The sequence below is a fragment of the Bos javanicus genome, chromosome 15, assembly GCF_032452875.1.
Source record: "Bos javanicus breed banteng chromosome 15, ARS-OSU_banteng_1.0, whole genome shotgun sequence".
Classification (NCBI taxonomy): Eukaryota; Metazoa; Chordata; class Mammalia; order Artiodactyla; family Bovidae; genus Bos; species Bos javanicus.
Genome location: NC_083882.1, coordinates 52218229 through 52241038, shown reverse-complemented (window position 1 = coordinate 52241038; position 22810 = coordinate 52218229). Strand labels below are relative to the sequence as shown.

Here is a 22810-nt window from a genome sequence, read left to right as displayed (position 1 = left end):
TTGACAATTTGTATCTTTGTCGGCAAAGTGATGTCTCTGGTTTTTAATACGCCGTCTAGGTTTATCACAGCTTTTCTCATTCGCCTGTGAAAAATAACCCAGCCTATAAAAACTAACCATACTGCATTTCAAGACTACTCATGCCCTCTGCAACAGCCCACATTCTAGTTTGTGGAGTGTGTTTCTCCCAAGGCTGCTCTTCCTTCTGAGAAGGCTGGAGCTCTGTGGAGTGTGCTTCTCTTTAAATAAATCCACTTCTCACCTAGAAAAAAAAGCACTTCATCTTTCGCCTGCTCACGGGTTCAATCAGGGGAAATGAGGGCAGGATGAGGGTGCAAGTATCAAAGAGGCGATGGCTTGGAGTTGAAGGCTTGAGCTTTACGTATTGATTTATTGACAAATTCTTTTATTTTTGAGCCTAAATTCCCTTCCCTGTACACAGGAATAATAGTCCTAGCCCAGCTTCCCTTATTCAGCTGCCACCTTAAATATTTTAGGTAAGTGGGAAAGCAAGATTAGGCATCAACTTTTTAACAGAAAGGATGTCTGTGTACAAAAAACAAAAAGAGAGAAAAGAAAAGGAGTTCCTATTTCAGGTGCATCCGTTACCCTAGCTATCTTTGTGAAAAGCAGTCCCAGGCTAAAAAGAGATACAGGCTAAAAGAAGCACAAGTTTCATGACTGGCCTCTGCTGAAGAGTCCCGTTTAATTTACAATACTCAGAAATTGCATCGCATGTTTTAGCTAAACTTGGAAGACGACTCTGGGACTCCCACCTTAACTCTAATGCCCGGGCCCTGCTAGGTGTTTCCCTTCTTGCCACGCCCCCATGTCCAAACTCCATTTCCCAATACGCCCCAGGATGCTGTAAGTCTGCAGTCATTATGACGCAAGTTCCACAGCCTTCTGGGCAGTGTAGTTTATTTCTCCCCCCGCTACGTCAAGGTCTGCGGTTAGGGACTACCACTCCCGTGAGGTAGTGCGTAATTCCACTCCGCGGCGTCTTCGAACGCGCCGCGGCAGCCATGTTGGAAGTGGTCAGCACAGGGGCCGGCACCAGAGGGTTATCGAAGCAGCTGTCACGATGCTGGGGTCCCTGGTGTCGAAGAGAACAGCGCCGGCGCCGCGGCTCCTTCTTCAGCTGCTTAGGTCCCCATCGCTCCGGAGCCACGAAAGTGCCACCGGCCAGAGTGTGACCACCGGGGGTCGCGGGGAGCCTCAGTGGCTGAGGGCGGCCGTCGGGGGGCACCATGGAACGTCGCCGGCCCTACTCACCGGAGGAGGGGCAGCCACTGGAGGGCGCCAGAGAGGACGTACCGAGACCCCCTGCCTTGCAGCTGCCACGTGGGGACGTCTTCCTAGCCCCGAAGACACACTCCCTGGGCAGGACAGCTGGAATGGAGTCCTCAGCAGAGCCGGCTTGGGCGTGTGGGCCCTGGCCACGGCGCTGGTGGTTCATTGTTACAGCAAGAGCCCGTCCAGCAAGGGTGATTATCGGGACAGTCTGGTTTTGTGCAAGTGAGAGGCGGGAGGTGGGTCCTGAGTCCATGTGGTTGGAAGGTGGGAGTTGCTTATAGATTTAGACCACTAGAGCTTCAGTCCTGGTAGGACCCAGACATAATTTGGCTGAGGAGTTCAGTGCCTCCGAGTTGTGTAATTTCTCAAATTATGCAACTGTTACTGTATTAGAATAATAATTGCATGCGTGCCTAGTCGCTTCAGTCGTGTCCTACTGTTTGGGACCCTGTGGACAGTAGCCTGCCAGGCTCCTCTGTCCATGGGATTCTCCATGCAAGACTACTGGAGTGGGTTGCCATGCCCTCCTCTAGGGGATCTTCCCTACCCAGGGATCAAACCTGCGTCTTCTGTGTCTCCTGCATTGGCAGGTGGGTTCTTTACCACTGGCGCCACCTAGGAAGCCCATAATAATAACTATTGTATTGTAATAATACAGTTATTAAAGGTCAGCCTCTCTTCTTGGAGTATCACCTTATCCATCTGTACAATGGGAGCATTGGACGAAACATCTGAAATTAGCATGTGGCCTATTTCTCTACCATTCTACCTGGTTCAGTTCCTCCTTTAAGAGGTCTCCAGGGAACCTGTTTGGCTTCCCATGTGGTGCAGTGGTAAAGAATCCACCTGCCAATGCAGGAGATGCAAGAGACGTGGGTTTGATCCCTGGTCTGGGAAGATCCCCTGGAGTAGAGAATGGCAACCAGCTTCTGTATTCTTGCCTGAAAAATTCCATGGACAGAAGAGCCTGGCACGCTACAGTCCTTGGGGTCCATGGCCTAAGAAGGGAAGAGACTTGGTTTCAGTGCCAACTTTGGCTCTGCTCTCTAGATTGTTTCCCCACAGGTGAAGGGTGATTTCTCAGGTCTCTTACAGTGCTGTTATTCTGATTCCTTTTGAAGTTCGGCAGTGTGGGTGTGTTCATCAGGGAGACTCCTAGGGTTCTGCTGTGCCTGGTCTCAGGCATGAGGTGATCTTGCTATGTGGGGAAGTTGGCAGGACAAGGAATACAGGGAGGTGGCTCTCTAGAGAACCAGAGCAACCACGGGGGCTGGCTGACCCAGGTTGGCATCACCCCTAGGTGCATGGAGCCTAGCAGGGAATGGGAGATCAGGCAGAGAGCTAGACTTCTAGCCTACATGAATCCAGCTACTCAGGTTCTCAGCTCTTCCTCAGAGAGAAGAGTGAGGCATGGTGTTTCAAGATTCCATGCATCTCAAGCTCTGAGACTTTGGACCAAGAGGAGGGACGCCCTTGATATTCATTTGTTTATTCAGCAGGATGTGGCCAGCTGTATAGGAAGAGCCTCAGCAGGGAGTAAGGTCACCTGGGGTCTTGTTTTGGTCTACCTTTAATTGCCACGTGACTTTGGACTTCTGCTCTTTCTCATGGTCCTGTTTCCTCATCTATAAAATGAGGGTGTTGAAACAGAGCTCCTAACGGTTCTTCTAGCTTAGCCACACTATGATTCTGTTACTTCCACACCCACAGAGGTATAAATACCCTCTGTGCGCCTACTTTAAAGCTTGATGTGGAACTCCTGACTTAACACAATGCCAGTTAAGGGGACGGTGCGGGCCTTTATCGGAGAAGGCAATGGCAACCCACTCCAGTACTCTTGCCTGGAAAATCCCATGGATGGAGGAGACTGGTAGGCTGTAGTCCATGGGGTCGCTAGGAGTCAGATACGACTGAGCGACTTCACTTTCACTTTCATGCATTGGAGAAGGAAATGGCAACCCACTCCAGTGTTCTTGCCTGGAGAATCCCAGGGACGGGGGAGCCTGGTGGGCTGCCATCTATGGGGTCACACAGAGTCAGACACGACTGAAGCGACTTAGCAGCAGCAGCAGCGGGCCATTAGACCTGTGCATCTGGTGAGTCATCTGACAGTGTGTTTTGGGGGATCAGAAGGCCAGCATGGTCAGGAAAGCCTTCCTGAATGATTGGAGACCTTCCTTGAGGATGGGGAATTTGAATTTGAGTTCTGAAGGATAAGGCAAGAGATGAAAAGGAGAGTGATACTGTGAGCTCCTTGAGAGCAGGGAGTGCGTCTTGATATTTTCAGGTTGATGCCAGTTCCTTTCCTTAATACTTTTGCATTGTCCATCATAGTCCCTGGTATTTAGTGTAGGTACTTAGTAAATGTTCCACAAGATGGTTTGTATTCTATGCAGATGTTTCCAGGAACAAAGCTCAGGTCAGCATAGTACGTTTAGAGGCTAGCAGTTTGTCCAGCCTGGTTGGAGGAGAGGAAGTCTTTCAAATGAGGTGAGAGCAGATGGGGTAGGGTCTGGATATCAGGCATGAGGGTTTGGAAGGTTTGAAATTCTTTAGGTGATGGAAAGCCATGGAAAATTGATGAGCAGGGAATGTCCCAAGTCCAGCAGGTTTACACAGATGGGGAGAAAGTGTCCAAGGTCTTGCCTCAGAGCTTTTGGGGGGCTCCAGATTGGACTCTGTGGCATATGAACCCCAGCAAAAGACACTGGGGTTTTTTTTTTACCAAAATATATGACGTTTAGCAAACCATGACCAGTCCCAACGCTTCTGACTTGCCAGTTCCCTTGTCTCCTGACTTGAGAGTTGTGAGCCAAGGCCCTCAGTGCAGCATAATCAGTACTGCCCTTTAGGAGCCAGGGGACCCCGGTTCTAATCTCAGTTCATTCCTCATTCCCTCTGGGACCTTGCAGAAGCTACTGTTTTTTTTAAAGAGTGAGGGGAGAGAGAATACTGCAGTATCTGAGGAAGGCTTGTTCCCCTTCCAGCTGGGGGCTGCCCAAGCATGCCTAGGTGTATGCTGGGGGAGCAGCTGGGGAACCGAGGAAGACCTGGCCCTGGAGCCTAGAGCAGGAGGTGGCATGGAGGCCTATGCATCGGTCTGAACCACAGGACTGGTTTGCATATGTCTGATAAGGTGGGTATTGTACACAGGAGGTTAGGTGAGTGAGCCAGGTCATACAGCAAGTAAGTGGCAGAGTTAAGACTAGACCCAGGTCTGCTCTTCCACCCTGCCCCAGTGCGTCCTCTCTTTCACTTGGTGATTCTCTTGGCTGGATTGAGAGCTCCCTGAGACAAGGCTGGGTCTGAGTCTGTCTGGTGCCCATCAGTGGGAGCTCAGGACCAGCTGAGCTCAGTGTTGCAGCCTCCTGGGAGAGAAAATGTGCCTCTGCTGTTGGCAGCTTTTCCTCATGGCCACAAGGTGGTGCCAGCAGCCCACACGCTGCCCAGGCCAGGCCAAGCTTGCCATTGCCTTTCTACCAGGCCTGGTGACTCCTAAGGGATGGATTGGAATCCTCTACTTTGGCTCTCCCTTCGTTGGGTTTGGCACTGGGATGTCTGCAGGCTTTTCAACCGTTATTTCTTTAGCATCCTTGTAAGGCTGTCAGGGCAGGGATTAGTGCCCCTGCTTTATAGTTGGGGAAGCTGGCGTTGAGGGGGGAAAGGCCGCCACAGAACAGGGTGAACAGTGGACGGGCTGTGGTGGAGCCTGGCTCCTGCTCAAGGGTCTCTCCACTCTCGGAGGGGTCCACACCCCTGCCTGCTCCTCCCTATTCTGTCCTCCTCCTAGGTTTGTGACCTGTAACATCAAGATTCAAAACTAGGCTGGTAAACTGAAGTTGGAAGAGAAAGTGGGGCAAGGTAGGGGGATGATTAATAATGTATGATAGTTACATAAACCTGCAGAGCTTTATAGCTAATGAAGGGCGAAGGCGTTCACACACGTTTACTGTTGGCCACACGTGGTACTAACACATTCCTTGGATCACCTGTGTGATGAGAGTTCTGAGTCTGGGCTCTAATGGAAAGATGTGGAAGACAGGTTGTTAACAGAGGCTTTCACGTGGACAGGGGAGGACTAGCTTTCTCTTTGTGTATCTTGGCATCTTTTTACTTGTTAAAGCCCATGTATCTGAAGTGCCTTCCCTTCCACTGTCTTTCTGGGCCCTCCAGGAAGCTCTGAGGGTTGGCCAGGGATCTGATTGGTGCCCCCTCTCTCTTCAGATGCAGCCCTGATGGAAGCTGCTCGAGCCAACAATGTCCAAGAAGTCAGCAGGTGAGTATCGAACCCCAGGCCTTGCCCTCCCATGCAGGAGGCCTGAGTGGGGTGGGGCCCTTGCTCTGGTGGTGATGCCTTGGAGGAAATCCTCACACTGAGCTGGGAACCAAACTCACTTCCTTGTAGTCAGTGAGTCACTTGGGCTCCTTTGGCCCCCGCCCTTAGGTATCTTAAGGTAGAGAGTCAGCCCCTGTGTCATTTTTTCTGGCCCCAAACAGCCCCGATCCCTCAGTTGTTCTGTTCTTCTGAGGGCGTGGTTTGGGATCCCTCCTACATCTTGTGGGTTCCTCGGTGAATCTTCCTCTTTGTTCTTGTTTCTGTGGGATTGGCCACAGGTAATTGCTTATTGACCAGATGGAGTGCGGGTGGGCAACAGTGGAGACACTTGGAGGTTTGGGAGGGAGCTGGAAGAGATCTTTCTGCCAGAGCCACCTGCCTGCGGGGCTGGGTGCCTGTGCTGGGTGCCTGTCTGAGGGCTGACTGCATTTCTCCAGCTTACCTAGCTCATCTGTTCCCCTAGCGACCACTAGCGGCCAGTTAGATCGGAGGCTTGTTCCTGCGCAGGGACAGGACTTGACCCAGGCCTCAGCCAGGTGCCAGGGCAGAATAGAGTCTGTCCTGGATGGATGCTCTGACATGGGGCATCAACGTGGGGCTGTTCGTTAGGGGCATAGGCTTCATTCTTGGTGAAACTTGGTGCCCGGCATTACTGAACTTTGGCCTTTTTTTTTCCACTGCCTTTTGTGTAGAGCTAGGTGGCCGTGGGACACCCTCCCTTCCCTGCCGCCATGTCCACATTTTAGACAGGAAATTAGGTGATTGGAGTGGCTATCACCGCACCCAGCGCCGCACACCCGTGGTGCTCCTCCCCACTCCAACTGCCTGAACGTGAAAGAAAGTGTTGAAAGGCAGCCACAGCCCCCATCAAGACTTACTGCTTTGATTCCCTTTCATTTTATCTGCCATATTACTATTGACTCTCGAGGGTGCTTTTGAGTATTAATGTTCAAGGCTTAGTTTTTAATAAACCACTTTTGGAAGTATGGGCTGGGAGTTGTTTCGTAGCCAAATAAATATGATGGAGCAGTAGTTTAATAAACATGCGATGATGCATCTTGAAAACCAAGCACAGATGTCAGCTTGCTGTTATAAGAGCCATTCATAATTGCAGGCAGTGTTTGGCATATTCATTCCCTCAGAAACAGATGAGCATCGTTTCCTTCTGCTGCAGTATGGTGGCACGATGGGTGGCAGCTGGCTGTGCCCCTCATTTAAGGCCTTTGCTGACCCTTTAGTCACCTGTTGATGACCGCTAGGTGACTGCTGCCAGGCTGCTGCTTTCCTCTGGCAAGCCAGGACAGGCCATGCATGTGCAGAGCAGCAGGGCTGTGAAAGCATCTGTTCTCACCAGGGGAGGCTGTTTTGGTCAGTCCCTCAGTCGTGTCTGACTCTTTGTGAACCCATGGACTGCAGCACACCAGGTTTCCTGTCGTCCGGTATCTCCCGGAGTTTGCTCAAACTCATGTCCATTGAGTCGGTGATGCTATCCAACCATCTCATTCTCTGTCATCCCCTTCTCTTCCTGCCTTCAGTCTTTCAGTCTTCAAACTGAAGAGGCCTTCAGCCTCAGGGTCTTTTCCATCAAGTCAGCTCTTCTCATCAGGTGGCCAAAGTATTGGAGCTTCAGCTTCAGCATCAGTCCTTCCAATGAATATTCAATATCAATATCCAATGAATATTGATTTCCTTTAGGATTGAGTGGTTTGATCTCCTTGCAGTCTAAGGGACTCTGAAGAGTCTTTTCTGGCACTGCAATTTAAAAGCATTAATTCTTCGGCGCTCAGCCTTCTTTATGGTCCAACTCTCACATCTGTACATTACTACTGGAAGAACCAACCATACCTTTGACTGTACGCACCTTTGTCAGCAAAGTAATGTCTCTGTATGCTGTCTAGATTTGTCATAGCTTTTCTTCCAAGGAGCAAGTGTCTTTTAATTTCATGGCTGTGGTCACCAGCCGCGGGGATTTTGGAGCCCAAGAAAATAAAGTCCATCACTGTTTCCATTGTTTCCTCATCTGTTTGAAGTGGGCACTGGATGCCATGATCTTCATTTTTTGAATGTTGAATTTTAAGGCAACTTTTTCAGTCTCTTCTTTCACCTTCATCAAGCGGCTCTTTAGTTCTTCTTCACTTTCTGCCATAAGGGTGGTGTTATCTGCATATCTGAGGTTACTGATATTTCTTCCTGCAATCTTGATTCCAGCTTGTGCTTCATCCAGCCTGGCATTTTGCATGATGTATGTACTCTGCATAGAAATTAAATAAGCAGGGGGACAATATACAGCCTTGACGTATTCCTTTCCTGTTTCACTTAACCCCCAAGGGCTGATTGATTTAGCTCTTTCAAATACACATTTTTCTTAATAACGATTAAACCTCCCACCCTCAAATTACAGAAAGTGATTGAATTTATGATATGTGTGTGGTTCAGAACATTTGTTCTTGCCTATGTGGCTAGTGTCTGCAAGGATTTCCCTGTATGTCCCCAGTCTCTAAAAACATACAGTCTCTTGTGTGTTTTTCTCCTGCCTCCTCTTGTCCTATCCCTGTTGATCATGAAGACTCAGTCAGAATCTCCCTTCACCCCTTGTGAGGGAGGCAGAGATGAGCAAGGCACAGACCCGGCCCCTCAGAACTGACAGTCTCCCTTCACCTTCATCATGTGGTCTCAAGGAAACAATCACAGCTCTTCCTGCTCAGAGAGCTGGACCTACATGAAGTGGGAGCCTGACCACCCTTGCTTGAAGGAAACTTCCTTGAATTCCTACCACAGGTCCTTGTTTATTTAGCCTTTTTACACTCCAGACTCTGCACAGGTGCTTAACACTACCATTAATTTCTTCCTATCTGTGTCCTGGCCTTTAGCTCTACCCAACAGAGCTGCTAATACCAGGATAGAATTCCATTCTCAATTTTTAAAAATATTTACTCATAGTTTATACACAGTTGGGTCACCACGTGTATGATCTGTGTGGTCAAATCAGTATTTGGAATAAAACTCAGACCTGGAGTAATGCTGTCTCTCCCTCCCTTTTCTCCTGTCCCCCTCTGGGTTATGGGCTGTGTGTGCCTCTGCCTTGATGATCCCCTACCTTCCTAGAGCCTTGGGAGAGCTCTTGCTAGTGAAGGGAAGCAATCCAAAGCTCTTCTGTTCGGAGGTGGGGGGTTTCATCATCTTCTAGACGCATACTCTGGAATCTGCAGTTTCTGGGTTCTAGGTGTGGGCCCTCCACACAGACCGCTGTGTGTACACTGTGCTCCTTACACCTTTGCTTAAAGCCTCCCAGCCTTCGCTCAAGTACTTCAGACTCCTCCCAGCTGAGTGTGATCTGCCCATTGCCCTGCACCTTCTGCTGGCCTGGCGTGGGGGCGGGGGCGGGGGTGGAGGGGGGTTGGTGGTCAGGTCATCTAGGAAGGGCCGTGCCAGCCGTGCAGGAGAAGACTGCTTTACTAGTAGAGAAGTTGGAGGTCAGGTGGGAGAAGCTGGGCTGAACATCAGGACTGAGGAGGCACTCAGCCCATGAACAGGAAAACCAGTGTGGTTCACACACTGCCCAAATCAGGAACAGATGAGGGATCCTCAGGCAGCGTGAGATGATCAAACCAACAGCTCTGAAGTGTGGGCACTGTTGCCTGTTTTACGTGGAGCTGGCTAACCATTCGTGGTGTGGGCCTGCCTGGCTAAAGGCACAGGGAAGGTTCTGCCACTCACCATGTTCTTCTTTATATTAAGGAACTTTGGACTGGCCTTCACCTTAAACACTGGATTGTGTGCCTCCCCATGGCAGGGACAAGGTCTGGTTCCACACGTGTCTTATCCTCTTTTCCAGTACAGTGAAAGTTGGGGAAAGCTACTTTTTACTGACTTTCTAGCAAACCGGAAGCAGACAGTCCAGAGTCTTATTTTCAAACTCCAGCTGGCTATATCAGAAGGAGACTGGATCTCTTTTCCTTCCCGTCCTCCTCTCCTTTCTCTTTGTGTGGCAGCTGTTTCCTTCTTCCCCCAAGGCACTTAAACATCGTTTGCAGGTCCAGCTGTGGCTCTTCAGGAGTGGGAGCCCGGTCCTGAGGCCCCATCCCACCTGTCGGCAGCGTGAGCAGGTGGCCCTGCTCCTGGGCTCAGCCCACCCCACTCCTGGCTCCTGGACTCAGGAACCACTCAACCGAAACCTAGGGCCCAGGGCAGTCTGAAGGCACATCTGTCCAGGATCGGACAGAGCCAAGTGAGGAGCCGTCAGGGCTGGGAGTAGTGAGGCCTCCTATTCTTGCCGCAGAGATCACATTTCTTTTCGAACAAATCTGGGTGAAAGACTATACCCCTGCCCACTTCCCTTCTCCCAGCAGGGAGCTAGGGCTCTGCTGAGTGCTTAACTCAGTTGTTTCCATCGGCACAAACATTTTTTAAATGAAGAAAATATGGTGGTATCAGTCTTGAACTTCAGACTTCCTGCCCTTTCTCTCCAGGATTCATTTGTTTGTTTGATGAAAGCTTACTGAGCACCTGCCACATGCTGGGTGGTTTACCTGGCATCAGGGACAACTGACCAGACACACTTCCTGCCCTCAATTAAGGAGTCTGGGGAAGACTGGTAACGCAGCATGATCTGTGCTGAGACAGGAGGGCTTCCTTGGTGGCTCTTATGATGAAGAGTCCACCTGCCATGCAGGAGACCCAGGTTCAATTCCTGGTCGGGAAGATCCTCTGGAGAAGGGAATGGCTACCCACTCCAGTGTTCTTGCCTGGAGGATTCATGGACAGACACCATGCTCTCCAGTAACTATGCAGGTCCTTAGTCTGTGTCCACTCATAGTGCTGAGACAGGAGCCCAGCATATGGCCCTCATCTACTGGGCGGACCGGAGAAAATGTCCCAGAGGAAATGACGCCTGATCAGAGTCTTAAAATATTAGGAGTGTTTAGCAAATAGAAGGCAAAGGCATTTTAGGCAAAAGGAACAGTGTAAGTGATAGCACTGAGGCTGAGGCAAGAAACAGCCTACGTGTGTGGTGAGGAGGGGAAGCTGTATACTGTTACACTGTTCGGTGTTGCTGGATCAGGGTCTGAGGCCAGGAGACACTGGAGATGAGTAGGGACCTGGTTATGGAGAGCATTGTCCCTTTGTCCCTCAGTCACTCATCTGTCCAGCCTGTCTCTTCTGCCTAGCCGTGAGCTGAATTTGTGTTGGTGGCAACAAAATGAGGAAGGAGAAGCAGTCCTTGCTCTGAGGAGCTCACTAATCCGCTTCTCAGGTGAGGAGGGAATACTTAAGTCAAAAATTGAGAACCAGCAGAACAAGGCACAGGTTGCCCAACTTCTGTAAGCCTAAGTGATGTGGAAATGATAATACCTATAACTCATAATAGAGTTGTTCGTGTTTATTGTTAATAATAAATGTATTATGTTCAGCCAAAATATCTGAGTGCTTATTAGGAGATAGGTATTGGATTGAGTGTGGAGATACAGTGGTGAACAGGATGGGCACAGTTCCTGCCCTCCTGATACTTACAGTCCAACTGGGAGCCAGGGACTATGCAGTTACAGTTACGTACTTTAAAATGAAGTACAATTTGCCCTTTGAACAAATGGTGCTGGGACAACTGGATATCGCCGTGTAAAAAAAATACAACTGTAGCCCTACCTCATCTGTACACAAAAATTAACTTAAAATGGATCATAGATTTAAATGTAAGAGTTAAAACTATAAAACTCTTAGAAGAAAACATAGGAGTAAATCTTTGTGACTGTGGGCTAGGCAAGCCTTCTTAGATATGGCACCAAAAGCACAGGAAATCAAAGAGAAAATGAGATAAATTGGACTTCAAAAGTAAAAATGTTTGTGTTCAAAGAACACTTTCAAGAAGGTGAAAAGTCTCTCCCACAGAAAGGGAGAAAATATTTGCAAATTAGTAAGAGATTTGTATTAAGAATACAGAAACTCAACAATAAAAAAAGATAGCCCAACTTAAAAGTGGACAAAGGATCCAAATAGACGTTTCTTCAAAGAAGATATTCAAATTGACCAATAAGCACATGAAAAGATGCTCAACATCATTAGTATTAGGGTGCTTGTGCTTAGTCACTCCATCATATCTGACTCTTTGAGACCCCATGTGCTGTAGCCCACCAGGCTCTTCTGTCCATGAGATTCTCCAGACAATACTGGGGTGGGCAACTATTCCCTTCTCTGGGGATATTTAATACTAATCAAAGCCACAATGAGATACCACTTCTCACACATTAGGATGACTGTAATCAGAAAGACAGATAATAGCAAATGTTGGTAAGGATGTGGAAAAGTTGGAACCCTTAAATATTGCTGGTGGGGATGTGAAATGGTGTAATTGCTTTGGAAAGCAATTGGCAATTCTTCAAAATATTAAACATATGACCCAGCAAGTCTACTCCTGGGTGTGTACTCCAGAAAAATGAAAACGTACATGGATGTACTTGGTACAAGAATGTTAATAGCAGCATTATTCATAATAGCCTAAAGAGGGAAACAGCCCCAAAGTCCATTAACTGATCAGTGGGTAAATAAAAGTACGATATAGGCATACAGTGGAATATTAATCAATATGAATATTGCCTGTGTGCTACATTAAAGAACCTTGAAATCATTATGCTAAGTGAAAGAAGCCAGACACAAGAGACCACATATTAAATGATTCAGTTTATATAAAATGTCCAGAATAGACAAATCTATAGAGACGGAAAGTAGATTGGTGATTGCCAAGGACTGGAGAGGCTGGGGTTGGGAGGGAATAGGGAATGACTGCTAATGGGTCGAGTTTTTTTGGGGGGGCTAATGAAAATGTTCTGGGGTTGGTAGTCAAGATCACAGAACTCTGAATCTACTAAAAACAAGTTGTGCACTTTTAATAGATGTCTTTTATAGTATGTGAATTATATCTCAGTAAAACTTTGTTAAAAAGTGAAGCACAAGACACTTGGGAGTCTAACCTTGAGTATGAGAGGGGTGGAGGGTGGGGGTATGTTATCAGTAAGCTAAAGCATCTGAGTGAGGTTAAAGTGAACTCTGAAGGATGACGAGAAAGCTAGAAGAATATTGAGTTAAAAGGACAGTAGGCCCTGAGTCAAGAAAAGATGGAAAAGAATTGAGGGAAGTCCAGAATGACTGGACTGTAAGTGGGAGAGGGCATGAAATAAGGTTGGGGAGTTAAGCAAGGACCATATCACACTGGATCTGTTGGCCATGGTAATGGTTTTTATTTTTACTAAGAACAGTGGGCAGCCATTGAAGAATTTTAAGGTGTGTGTATGTGATAGAAAGAGAGAGAGAGACATGTGGTGACATGATCTAGATCTGTAATTTTAAAAGATCACTCTGGCTGCTCCATGGAGAATAGATTGATAGGGAGCTGTGGTGGATGCAAGAAAACCAGTTGATAGTGACTGAAGTAGTCCAGACCAGAAAGGATGATTGCAGGTGGTGACTTGGAGTAAGGTGTCAGTAGCAGAGATGGAGGAGGTAAGTTAGACAGGACTTGGTGATGTTCAGAACAGTATCAGTGCCTGGTATGTAGGAGGTACTCAGTAAGTGAATCTTGAATGAATGAATTTGCATATAGTTGATGAGGGAGAAGAAGGTGTTAAGAATGAATTTCTGTTTTCTGGCTTGATCAGCGGTGGAGATGCTGTTGCCGTTCTCTGAGATGAAGCTGCTGGGGGAGGAGGACTGGGTTGGGAGGAAAAGATTGAGTTCAGTTTTGAACATGTTGAATTTAACATTTCAGTGAGAAATTCAAGTGGTGATGTCAAGTAGACAGTTGAATGGAACCTTCTGACTTTTCCTGCTGTACATGCTATGCTGCCTCAAAGATCAGTCTAAAGATTGTTTTGACATCTTGTTTTGATTTCTGGTTTGATGGTTTTAGACATTAAAGTACTTCATACCAGCTAAAACTTGTTTATTAGATACCTTTGGAAAAAAGTCTGATTTGATTTGCAACACAGGAAAGAAGAAAGGGTTGAGTTTTGTTGGAGGCCAAACACATTTATTCTAGCTTTGCATTGATGGCTTGGTTTGGTTCTTGTCCCCGGATGCCCCAGCTTGGGGCTTGAGGCACTTGCTGTCATTGTGCCAGGATTAAGGTGTCCAGAATGTACTTAGCTCCAATATAGGTAAATGTTCTGCACGTTGATCCAAGGATTTTATCTAATTAACAAAAACCCTGGCTGGTAAATACATTTGGCTGTCTCGGGGCCTCTGAGAGGCTATTTATCGATTGTTGTATCACTTTGGCTGGATGGGAAAATATTAATGATGGCATGAGAGCAACCAAAACATCCAACTCTCTTAACCAGTAAATATGTAAATGTTCTTGTGGCTTGCAGTAGGTTGAAACAAAAGCTTTATTCTAGACTGAAGGTCAAGGCCGCACTGGCATCACTCTTGTAATTTGAAGCTTATGAGTGTATCTTGAATGCTAGGGTATAACCTACACAGGTTTCTTTTTGAATGCTGGGATGTTGGAAGGCAGCATACTGTTACCAAAAAAAAAAAAAAAAGTACAAGGATTTTAGAATTAGAAGACCTAAGTGCCACTTCTGTCACAGTTACTGTCTTTGGGACTCTTAATAGATCATGAAAAAAATTAAAGTGTTAGTCGCTCAGTCATGTTCGACTCTTTGTGACCCTATGGACTATAGCCCACCAGGCTCCTGTGTCCATGGAGTTCTCCAGTCAAGAATACTGGAGTGGGTAGCCATTTCCTTCTCCAGGAGATCTTCCCGACCCGGGGATTGAACCCAGTTGTCATACACTGCAGTCAGATTCTTTACCATTTGAGCCACCAGAGAAGCCTTTAATAAATCACAGACCTTCCCTTTTCGAATCTTTGTTTCAACATCTTGTTAATGAGGTCCCCACTGAGAACTTTGAAATATAGTTCTCAGTGTTAAACTCTACAGAGAAAACTGAGCCCTTTGGGGAGGGTCCAGATCACGCACTCAAACTCCAGGGCTTACTCAAGTGGGCCTTTACCAGCCTAGCAATATTGCAGAGTGGTCCATGGTCTGGCATGTTTTCTGAGGTGTGAACTTAAACAGAATCTGTTTGCTTGCTCCCTGGTGATAGAAAACTACTGGGGAAGATTGGGTTAGCAGCTTTTTCAGAACTTTATGAGTAGGTGAGTTGTGGAAACAGCCAGTCAGCTGCTGAGAACCCCCGAAGGATCAGGTTGTTGGCCAAGCCCAGGAGCAAAGAACAGCCAGGGCCTACTGCAGTGGCTTGCGGCAAGGAGGGATGCCCTGAAGGGAAGCCCAGCCCTGCAGTGGAGCCTCCAGTGCTGGCCCCACTGCTTCTTGGCTGTGTGGTCTTGAGCTGGTAGTCCCTTAACTTCCTCAGTAACCCTGACTGTAAGATACTTGCCAGGCCACCCTCCCAGGAACTCATGAAAATTCCAGGAGGGTGAACTCCTGTGGTCTAGAGAATTATTCATCCTTTGGGTCATCAGTGTCACGTCTTCCAGGAAGCCGTCCCTAGCCCTCCAAGTACTTTTATACTTCCTCTGTGATAGCACTTATCACCCTCTTTTGGGATGGATCATCTGTTTCCTTCTCTCTCTTTCTCTCTCTCGCTCTCTCTTTTTCACACACACACACACACACACACACACACACACACACACACACGCTACTGTGAGTTTTGGAGGTGGCAGACCATTGCTGTGTTGTTTATCACTGTTCACGTAAATAGTTAACAAATATTTATTGAGTATTTTTAAAGTGTTTTGTAAATGGTAGGAGTTAAGCAAATGTTAGTAGTTATTTACAGTCATAATAAACTTGTAAACAAAAGAATTGACATCCCCCTAGGGAAAAAGAAAATTAAAATGGTGATTTAATTCAATCATTTATTTATTCAACAAATAACGCCTACAGTGTGTTGACACTGTGCTAAGCCCTGATGGATCCGTGATAGGCCAAAAATGTACAGACCTTGTCTCATGAAGCTTAAAGCTTAGTCAGACATTAATCATGTAAATATGAAATTACAGCTGTCACAAATGCTGCAAAGGAATGATATAGAGAATCTCAAGTGTCTCTGAGAGATTTCCTCTGGCCAGGGAAAAATTCCCAAAGGAAGTGAAGGAGTTAACTTAGGTGAAAAGACAAGAAGAGCTTTCCTGGCAGAGGAAACTTTTGTTTATAGAGGCCCCATGGCGGGAGGAACAACAAAGCAAGTGTGAAGCAGCGGCAGCTGAGTTGGTGTGGTTGGGAGGGGATTGCACATCAATTCTGATTGCTGAGAAACATTGGGAACCACTCTGAGTGCCTACCAGCTGTGTGTGTCAGCATCTTCTTGGGCACTGATCTAGCCACGGAGGCAGTGAGGACGCAAAACTGCAGTCCCTCAGGGCTCCCCAGCAGGGGCAGCTGTCTGGCTCAGTCTCCCAGCCACCATTGTTATGGCCCAAGTGCTGCTTCTCCAAAGGCCCGGCTCAGTCATGGCCATAACACAAATCCTACCAGTGAGGAACAGAGAAATGTAAGAATATTGAAATTAGTCAAACTGATATGTTATGGGTTTACCGTATTCAGTTTAGCAGTTTGCCTCACAGTTCTGCTGTCTCAGAAAATCTTACTTTTGAACTTAAACTTGTCTACATCCTGGTTCCTTCCCTCTCCTCCTTTTGGAAAAGGGTCCCAGGCCCAAAGTCCTACTAAGGCATGTAAAGTGGTTCTCTTCTTGTGCCTCTGTCAGTGGGTCTGCCTGAGAGGTTTTCATATCATTAGCAGGAATCCTCAGTTCAGTTCAGTTCATTTCAGTCGCTCGACTTTTTGCAACCCCATGAATCGCAGTACGCCAGGCCTCCCTGTCCATCACCAATTCCCGGAGTTCACTCAGACTCACGTCCATCGAGTCAGTGATGCCATCCAGCCATCTCATCCTCTGTTGTCCCCTTCTCCTCCTGCCCCCAATCCCTCCCAGCATCAGAGTCTTTTCCAATGAGTCAACTCTTCGCATGAGGTGGCCAAAGGACTGGAGTTTCAGCTTTAGCATCATTCCTTCCAAAGAAATCCCAGGGCTGATCTCCTTCAGAATGGACTGTTTGGATCTCCTTGCAGTCCAAGGGACTCTCAAGAGTCTTCTCCAACACCACAGTTCAAAAGCATCAATTCTTTTGCATTCAGCTTTCTTCACAGTCAACTCTCACATCCATACATGACCACTGGAAAAACCATAGCCTTGACTAGACGAACCTTTGTTGGCAAAGTAATGTCTCTGATTTGGAATATGCCATCTAGGTTGGTCATAACTTTCCTTCCAAGGAGTAAGCATCTTTTAATTTCATGGCTGCAGTCACCATCTGCAGTGATTTTGGAGCCCAGAAAAATAAAGTCTGACACTGTTTCCACTGCTTCCCCATCTATTTCCCATGAAGTGATGGGACCAGATGCCATGATCTTTGTTTTCTGAATGTTGAGCTTTAAGCCAACTTTTTCACTCTCCACTTAGACTTTCATCAAGAGGCTTTTTAGTTCCTCTTCACTTTCTGCCATAAGGGTGGTGTCATCTGCATATCTGAGGTTATTGATATTTCTCCCGGCAATCTTGATTCCAGCTTGTGCTTCTTCCAGCCCAGCGTTTCTCATGATGTACTCTGCATGTAAGTTAAATAAGCAGGGTGACAATATACATCCTTGATGTACTCCTTTTCCTATTTGGAACGAGTCTGTTGTTCCATGTCCAGTTCTAACTGTTGCTTCCTGACCTGCATACAAATTTCTCAAGAGGCAGGTCAGTTGGTCTGGTATTCCCATCTCTTTCAGAATTTTCCACAGTTTATTGTGATCCACATAGTCAAAGGCTTTGGCATAGTCAATAAAGCAGAAGTAGATGTTTTTCTGGAACTCTCTTGCTTTTTCCATGATCCAGCGGATGTTGGCAATTTGATCTCTGGTTCCTCTGCCTTTTCTAAAACTAGCTTGAACATCTGGAAGTTCACGGTTCACATATTGCTGAAGCCTGGCTTGGAGAATTTTGAGCATTACTTTACTAGCATGTGAGATGAGTGCATTTGTGCGGTAGTTTGAACATTCTTTGGCATTGCCTTTCTTTGGGATCGGAATGAAAACTGACCTTTTCCAGTCCTGTGGCCATTGCTAACTTTTCCAAATTTGCTGGCATATTGAGTGCAGCACTTTCACAGTGTCATCTTTCAGGATTTGAAATAGCTCAACTGGAATTCCGTCACCTCCACTAGCTTTGTTCATAGTGATGCAGGAATCCTGGCAGTAAGGAATTCAGAGTCTGAGGAAACAAGCTTTGATTCCCAGTGGTGAGTCTCAGAAGACAGGGTTTGGATCCCAGCTGTGCCATTCGTTAGCTTTCTGTGGCCTTGGGAAAGTAGGCTAAGATTCTAGCCCGAGATTCTTCATCTGCAGAGTGGGATGGTGATTGACCTACCTCACACGATTGCTGTGAGTATTCAGTGAGAAAATTAAATGAGAAAAACCAGCGAGTGCTATGCCTAATATTTACTAGGTGCTCAGTGCTTAGTAAGGGTTGTTTTTGAGTGTTGTTAATTATACCAGGTTTTTTCCCCTGAACTAGCAAAATAAGATAATGGATAGAATTCTCTGGATATTCAGTTTTTACCCTCTACAGTTTTATTAAGCTCCTAGTGTGATCATTCAGAAAGACCCGAACTAATGAACACAAGGTAAATGAATTAAGGTGAAGCAAAAAAACACCCAACCTATCACCTTAGTTTTATTACTTTTTTTAAGAACCCACATTTAGTCAGAGTTTCATTTAATGTTTCTAGCATATTACTTTAACAGTATAATTTTGTATATTTTTAACATGTATTCTTTGTATGTGTATATTAAAATACATAAAATAGTAATGTTTTAATAACATTAACTATTACTAATAGTGGCTGGTGTTTATTAAATGCCTTTTTTAAAATAGGCATTACATGAGACTTAAATTACTAAATCCTTAACAACTGTGAAAGTAGTATAGCCCCATTTCACAGATGATAAAACAGAAATTTGGATTGCTTGAGTAATTATCTAAAGTTGCCCCCCTTAGAAGTGTCCTAGCACTTCATTTTATAGATGAGGATGCTGTGAGGCCTGAAGGAGAATGGAGCTTGCCTGGGTCACAGTTTCCTCCCAGTGCTTTTCCAGGCTTCAGTTCAGTTCAGTTCAGTCGCTCAGTCGTGTCCAGCTCTTTGCGACTTCATGAATTGCAGCACGCCAGGCGTCCCTGTCCATCACCAACTCCTGGAGTTCACTCAAAGTCACGTCCATCGAGTCAGGGATGCCATCCAGCCATCTCATCCTCTGTCGTCCCCTTCTCCTCCTGCCCCCAATCCCTCCCAGCATCAGAGTCTTTTCCAGTGAGTCAACACTTCACATGAGGTGGCCAAAGTACTGGAGTTTCAGCTTTAGCATCGTTCCTTCCAAAGAACACCCAGGACTGATCTCCTTTAGAATGGACTGGTTGGATCTCCTTACAGTCCAAGGGACTCTCAAGAGTCTTCTCCAACACCACAGTTCAAAAGCATCAATTCTTCCGTGCTCAGCTTTCTTCACAGTCCAACTCTCACATCCATACATGACTACTGGAAAAACCATAGCCTTGACTAGACTGACCTTTGTTGGCAAAGTAGTATCTCTGCTTTTGAATATGCTATCTCAGTTCAGTTCAGTTCAGTCGCTCAGTCGTGTCCGACTCTTTGCAACCCCATGAATTGCAGCATGCCAGGCCTCCCTATCCATCACCAACTCCCGGAGTTCACCCAGACTCAAGTCCATCGAGTCAGTGATGCCATCCAGCCATCTCATCCTCTGTTGTCCCCTTCTCCTCCTGCCCCCAATCCCTCCCAGCATCAGAGTCTTTTCCAATGAGTCAACTCTTCGCATGAGGTGGCCAAAGGACTGGAGTTTCAGCTTTAGCATCATTCCTTCCAAAGAAATCCCAGGGCTGATCTCCTTCAGAATGGACTGTTTGGATCTCCTTGCAGTCCAAGGGACTCTCAAGAGTCTTCTCCAACACCACAGTTCAAAAGCATCAATTCTTCGGCACTCAGCCTTTTTCACAGTCCAACTCTCACATCCGTACATGACCACTGGAAAAACCATAGCCTTGACTAGACGGACCTTTGTTGGCAAAGTAATGTCTCTGCTTTTGAATATGCTATCTAGGTTGGTCATAACTTTCCTTCCAAGGAGTAAGCATCTTTTAATTTCATGGCTGCAGTCACCGTCTGCAGTGATTTTGGAGCCCAGAAAAATAAAGTCTGACACTGTTTCCACTGCTTCCCCATCTATTTCCCATGAAGTGATGGGACCAGATGCCATGATCTTTGTTTTCTGAATGTTGAGCTTTAAGCCAACTTTTTCACTCTCCACTTAGACTTTCATCAAGAGGCTTTTTAGTTCCTCTTCACTTTCTGCCATAAGGGTGGTGTCATCTGCGTATCTGAGGTTATTGATATTTCTCCCGGCAATCTTGATTCCAGCTTGTGCTTCTTCCAGCCCAGCGTTTCTCATGATGTACTCTGCATATAAGTTAAATAAGCAGGGTGACAATATACAGCCTTGATGTACTCCTTTTCCTATATCTAGGTTGGTCATAACTTTTCTTCCAAGGAGTAAGCTTCCAGGCTTAGGGAGATGTTTTGTAGCTCAAGGGAGAACCATTTCAATCTGCCTTACTAGGACTGTACAAGGTTCCTGAAGATGAATGTCAAATCTAGATCCCTAATCTCTCCTGCTCTCAACTCTGCTCTTCATTGACAGCGCCCCTCCCCTCTTCCCCGCCCTGCATTCCTGCCAGCCAAGCCCGACTCCCCTCCATCCCAGGAACCCCCATTTCAGTCAGAGTTGGCTTCTCTGGTCCTAAACATGCAGCTTACTTCTTCCTACCTGTTAGCTTTTGTAGTGCTTCCAACTCCACCCATGTTCTTTTATTTAGATCCAATTCATATTTTATTGCCCCCTTCAAGCCTTTTCTCTTCCAGAAAGCTCACCTTCCCTAGTAGTAATAGCTGCTGTTTATTAGATACCCATTCTGTGTATGTGCACGAGGCAGAGTACCAGATACTGTATATGTATTATCTTCAGTTCTTGCTGCAGTTTTGCAAAACAGATTGTGCTGTGACCATTTTCCACATGGGCTTCCTTGGTGGCTCAGACGGTAAAGAATCTGCCTGCAGTGCAGGAGACCCAGGTTCAATCCCTGGGCTCGGAATGATCCCCTGAAGAAGGGAGTGGCAAACCACTCCAGTATCCTTGCCTGAAGAATCCCATGGAGAGAGGAGCTTGACGGGCTACAGTCCATGGGGTCACAAAGAGTCGGACACGACTGTGCGTTTAATACCCTGCAGCTGATAAGGACTAGAGCTGTGATTTAAACCAAGTTCCACATGAATGCAAAATGTATGCTTTTCTCATTGCAGTTAACTTATCAAAATTCCCAAAGCCTCAAAGTCTGAGCCAGATGGTATCATGTTGAGTCTTCACCTCCTTGTCTTTTTCCACAGTTGCTTCATGCCTGTGTCTCCTCACCCAGGCCATGCTGTCCCAGCCAGGTGGACAGCATCTCTTCCTGCCTCCACCATGGCTACTCACACAAGGCTGATTGGGCACTCAGAAAGCACACAGTACAGATGGAGTCTGACCAGTTGATTGACTGATTGAATGAAACCTTGTTTATTCTCCAGAGTTTCCCCAGCAGGGTCCAGCAGCTGGGCAGACTGACTGGTCTCCATGATCCTCCATTCATGTGGATGGGAGGCCCAGGAAGGCTGCATAAGAATTCCTCTCTGAGGCTGAGCTCAGGCTTCCATCTCAATGCCCTTTTGTTTGTGGGGATAGCGCCCAGGCCTCCTGGGAAATCTGTGTATTTGACCAGCCTTTGCAGATAGTGAGCAGGACCAAATGTAAAGCACACATAGTTGGAGGAGCCCCATGGAATCCCCACGGGTCAGAGTCCAGCAGGCAGAACAGTATCCTTCCCAGGGCCACTGGGACTCAGGTACAGCCCCTGATGGGTCAGACAGAACCCAGGGCACTGTTGTCTTCAGCCTCACTTCCGCTCCAGTGTTCTTGTCTCCTCTTCAGGCTCTCTGATGGGCACCATCCAGTCCGCAGTTGGGCTCCTCTAGGTGTGAGGGATGCTCTATCTCCTGAGTAATAAGCTTACTCTGAGTAAACATTTACTCATTCACTTATTCTTTTTCCTTTTGAGATATAATTCACACATCATAAAATTCATCTTTTTAAAGGATACAGTGCAGTGGCTTTTTAATATAGACATGAGATTATGCAACCATCTCTGTGTCTTAATTCCAGAACATTTTCATCACTACCTCCCCCCTCCCCCACCAAAACCCAGTCCCATCAGCATTCGCTCCCCATTCCCCGCTCTCCCGGCCTCTGGCAACTACTAACTGACTTTCTTTTCCCCTGGATTTCCCTGTATGGGTATTTCATATAAATGGACTCATACAATATTTGTCCTCTGATGACTGGCTTCTTTCACTTATTATGTTTTCGAGGTTCACCTCTGTTGTAGCATGTACAGTACTTTGTTCCTTTTTGTGACTGAACAGTATTCCATGTATAGATATATTACATTTTATTTACACATTCATCAGTTGATGAACATTTGTGTTTTCATTTTTCAGCCGTTATGAATAACACTGCTATGAACATGTGTGTACAAATTTTTGTGTCAATGTATGTTTTTATATATCTTGGCCAGATACCTAGGAGTAGAACTGCTCCATGTGGTAACTCTGTGTTTAACATTTTGAGAAATGGTCAGACTGTTTTCCAAAGTAGCTATACCATTTTAACATTCTCACCAGCAATATAAAATGTGAGGCTTCTGATTTCTCCACACCTTTGCCAGCACCTCTTACTGTCTTTTTATTAGAGCCGTTGTGTGAAGTGATACCTCTTGGTGGTTTTGGTTTGTATTTCCTTGATGGCTAATGATGTTGAACATCTTTTCATGAGTTTTTTTTTTGGTCATTTGTACATTTTATTTGGTATTTATTTATTCTTAAGGCCCATTATGAGCAGTATGCCCCATTCAGCATTGAATCGTGATGTATCGTGATGACCTTTGCCTTTCAAAGAACATTGGTAAGAGAATTGTAATTAGTACATACAAAAAGTTAAGTCTCTA

General features: G+C 46.4%; 1 protein-coding gene across 2 annotated transcripts in view; it reads left to right on the top strand.

The window, feature by feature from the left end:
* The first annotated feature begins 939 nt into the window (after positions 1 to 939).
* Positions 940 to 22810, top strand: part of CLPB (ClpB family mitochondrial disaggregase) — a 143826-nt gene continuing 121955 nt past the window's right edge. Inside the window, exons 1-2 of one of the 2 annotated variants that reach the window (XM_061380739.1) lie at positions 940 to 1487; positions 5521 to 5572. In XM_061380739.1, the coding sequence (XP_061236723.1) occupies positions 1085 to 1487; positions 5521 to 5572 (455 nt within the window). In that variant the 5' untranslated portion in view covers positions 940 to 1084. The remainder of the gene's footprint in view (positions 1488 to 5520; positions 5573 to 22810) is intronic. The other variant, XM_061380738.1, reaches the window with a different exon arrangement.